We start from the raw sequence: 4161 nt of genomic DNA, 5'->3' as shown, positions 1-4161 counted from the left end.
GTTTTTAGATTTATTCTCCATGTTGCATTTAAAAAATATTATAATAAATCTACCCTTTACATGTAATAGGGTAATAGGTGCTCAAAAATATTACTTGAATAAATAATTATCTACTCTTCAATGGAAGATACATGTATTTATTCATAAGCCTTTAGGTTACACTCCAGAAGAAATCATTTCCATTGATATTTGACAATGAGATTTAACCAGGATTTTTCTAGAACAGTCACTTTGACTTCATAGAAGATGCAACTGATGAGCATCTAATCTAGTGATCTTCTAACTAATTATATGTTTCCCTAGAGAAATGAGAAGACATACCTGGAAGTGCCTGAACACAAATAGCTTGTCATTAGGAAATGGATTTTTAGATATTAAATATCCATACAATTTCTTTGTTTAAATTGCTTTCTAAAAATATACCTGGTTTCACTGTGTCTCTGTTATACCATTTGTCTTCCTTTACACAATCTTATTCACAGACTTTACAAAAAAAATTTTAACTTTAAAATTAAAAATATAGAACAATAAGTATAGCTCTTAAAGCCATCTGGAATATTTCCATGATATGCCACAACGTGTAAAAATTTCTGATATCTAACAAAGAGACTCCTGGAAATATTGGCATAGTGAAGGATATCTATGACTAGGTAACGTACTCTAGTGTTAAACATTGTCATCAAGTTCAAAAGTAAAGAAGAATCCAATAGAATTATCATTTATTAAGTCATTAAAATAACATTTGATAAGAGCTCACCATATGTTTTTTGTCATTTAATTCCAAAAATTTTTTAAATGGCACTGGGCTATGAAGAAATGATCCCAATAACATTCTCCTATTTATGCTGTCAGACTTATCAGTATTAATATTTACTGAGAAGAAAGTGAATAGAAATAGAATTGTTGCTGAACTATTTCTCATTTATTTAATAAATAATATTCATTTTCAGATCAAAGTAAAAAGCCCAAGAACCCATTAAGAGATAGCTTCAATTAAAATTTACTTTTAATATATCAAAATTTATAGCATGTTTGTATTGTTTTGATCAATTATGTACTAATAAGTGTTGAGAAAGTAACTCAATACAGAATACATTTTTTAAACAATGTTTTATGTGCCACCAACTTTTAAACATCAAATTTAAATGTATTTTTGTTGCAAATAATTATGATAGAGTGATCATAAAATAGTCTCACGCATAAAAATACATGACATGGTCAAAACTCTTTGATGAAGATAAAATAAAAATTTGAGTTCAAGGAAAAAAGGGACTCATAAAAATTATGAATGTTAAAGAATGTGTTTGTATATTTTAAAATTCATGGTATAAAGCATAATATATTTAGATATCATTGGATATGTAAAGATACAATATAACAATTTATTTTAAACTGACTATATTTATCATATACCCATGTTAAAACACTATGTAGATTTATGGTAAAAATTTTAAATGTCAACCTGAAAATGCATGAAAAGGTACATTTTTTTCTTATTATTTTAAAAAACATAAAAATCTGTTGACCACTGTTCTACACAGACTGGGTACTTCAAGAAAGCCACTTTGTATAGGTGACCCTGATGAGCTGGCTGAATAGTATGTGGTGAGAAAGACATTTTCATTGTCATTGGAGACCCTGAAGTGAGAGAGGCTGAAAACCTGAGTCCAGTCACTGACCAACCAACACAGTCCAGTCAATCCACTCTACACAGACCTGTGTTTTCCAGGAAGTGTGAGGACAGTCTTTCCCATTTGACCACAGATCTCCAGGAAACCACAGACAGCCATAGTTGGAAGCAAGCATGTCAACTAGACCTATGCTAACAGAGCAAGAGGGGGAGTGGAGTAAAGGAACAGATGAAAACACGCCCACCACATGGCATGGTGAGGTTATTGAAGTCTGAGGGGACAGGAGAAAGGGGGAACAAAAATATCAAGGCACAGTGACATCAGACCTATTTGGCTCTAAAACTAGGACCTCAGATTCTACTAGTGCACTATTTGGTGCTTTTGCTGAGATTCTTAGGATCTGAAACCTGGGCATTGTGAGGTTGTACATATTTTACTTTGTGCCTAAGTTAAGGTCATTTAATCACCTGTTCCTCACCCTCATAGTCTCCTGGCACATAAATTCTGGGGGTAGAGACCATTGGATTGTGGGTCATGGGGATATTCTGGCTCTTTACGTAACAAAAAGGAGGTTACTTCATAGGAGAGTTTACCATATAATTTATTGTTTAAACAAGGACAATTTGAGAAAGAACGAGAGTGCTATTAATAATGATGCTGAGGAAAATAAGTGTAAACCATGATTATCTGGGGCAAATCAGAAAGTATGCTCACCTATTCAAAGGCATGTTCTTAGAATAACCTTTTATTGGGGCAGAATCCCTACCTAACTCATCAAAAGAGAAATTTGTTTTATTTCAATTCAAATATCATTAAGCCTCAAGCCTTTACTGTTAACTTACTATTTGCCAGCCTTTTTGTTAGGAGTTTTGAAGGGAAGAGGAAAAGAGAAATTCATGATCTCTGCCCTCAAGTTGATCACATCTGTTAGAGATGACAGGCACGTGTGCACATACAGAGACATACATGTTGATGTGAGATGAGAAGGACTAGGGATAAACCTTATGATCCAGATTCAAGCCTGTGTCAATGCTTTGAATCCCTTGTTTTTGTTTCTTCTCAAAATGCCAGGTGTAGAGCTTTGTCCACAGCAGAATCACCATCAGAGTTTGTGGGCTGACTCAAAGTCCCTGTTCCCTTGGAGTAATTCAGAGTAATTCTCTCCTGCAGGAAAACAAGGTAGCAATTCCCTGTCTGATTGGCTTGGTCTTAACACTGTAGATGATAGGGTTGAGCACAGGAGGCACGAAGAGGTAGATGCTAGACATGAGTGTGTGGACCAGGGGTGAGGCATGTTTGGCAGCCCGATGCATCACAGACACACCAATCATAGGCACATAGTATACAAGGACTGCACAGATGTGTGACACACATGTATTGAGAGCCTTCCACCGTCCCTCCCCAGAAGCAATGCCCAGCACTGTGTAAAGAATCAGTATATAAGAGACCACGATGAGTAGTGAGTCTAGCCCAAAAGTGGCCAGGACAATGGCCAAACCCAGGATGCTATTGAGCTTAGTATCAGCACAAGGCAACTGGATGAGATCAGAGTGGAGGCAATAGGAGTGGGAGAGGACATTAGTGTGACAATAGGGCAGTTGCTTCAAAAGAATTGCAAGTGGGGCCATGAGAATCACACTCTTCAGTGTAATGCCCAGACCCATGCCCATGATACGGGGCAGTGTCAGGATGGCTGTATAGCGCAGTGGATTGTAGATGGCTACAAAGCGGTCATAACTCATGGCCAACAGGACACCAGACTCCATGCAGGAGAAAGAGTGAATGAAGACCATCTGGACCAGGCAGCCATCAAAGTCAATCCGGCGGGCATCAAACCAAAGAATGCCCATGACAGTGGGCAGTGTAGACACAGAGACACCCACCTCAGTCACAGCCAACATAGAGAGAAACAGGTACATAGGCTCATGTAAGGCAGGGTCTGCCTGCACTGCTGCCATGATTAGGCTGTTTCCCACAATGGCCACAACATACATGGTGAAGAAGGGGATGGAAAGCCAGCCATGTTGGACCTCCAATCCTGGAATTCCAGTCAGAAAAACAGATAAGAGGTCAAGACTTTTGTTGTTCTCGGCTCCCATATCACCAACAGCAGAGATCAGTCTCCACCTGCGATATGGAAAATAAAACAGAGTTAGCTCCCACCTAGAGGGTTCTCTTCCTTAGAAGCTCACCTCAAAGGCTGAGGGAGGGAGATGCAAGAAAGTGAAGGAAATTGGAGTCATCTATGTCATTCTGATTAAAAATGTAACAGACACTTTTCTCTCACCTCCTCTTTTCCGACAGCAAAAATCCTAAAATTTTGCATGTGATAAAGATATTTGAGACTTTCCAATCTTATGAGAGGCTTAAAAATTAAGAGTAGAAACACAGAAATAGATAAAAACTGGATCAAAATCCATACTCAGCCAGTTACTAAATGTGTGATGTGGACAACTTAGTTACACTCTGATCCAAAGTTTGTTTTTAATTTGCAAAGTGGAGATATTAATAACACTATTCTCTTATTTGG

At 37.4% G+C, this 4161-nt stretch overlaps 1 protein-coding gene across 1 annotated transcript; it reads right to left on the bottom strand.

Annotated features, from left to right (window-relative positions):
* Positions 1-2779: 2779 nt before the first annotated feature.
* Positions 2780-3730, bottom strand: LOC109396540 (olfactory receptor 51I2-like). Its single transcript, XM_019668402.1, has one exon. It carries the CDS (start codon positions 3728-3730, stop codon positions 2780-2782), a length of 951 nt encoding a protein of 316 aa, XP_019523947.1.
* Between the last annotated feature and the right edge of the window lie 431 nt (positions 3731-4161).

Source organism: Hipposideros armiger, unplaced genomic scaffold (assembly GCF_001890085.2).
Source record: "Hipposideros armiger isolate ML-2016 unplaced genomic scaffold, ASM189008v1 scaffold_525, whole genome shotgun sequence".
Lineage (NCBI taxonomy): Eukaryota > Metazoa > Chordata > Mammalia > Chiroptera > Hipposideridae > Hipposideros > Hipposideros armiger.
Note: the sequence above shows the minus strand (reverse complement) of the source record. Positions and strands in the feature narration are given on the sequence as shown.

Excerpts from the sequence above, each read along its gene's own strand:
- LOC109396540 (XM_019668402.1), bottom strand. The coding sequence starts at position 3,730 with ATGGGAGCCGAGAACAACAAAAGTCTTGACCTCTTATCTGTTTTTCTG.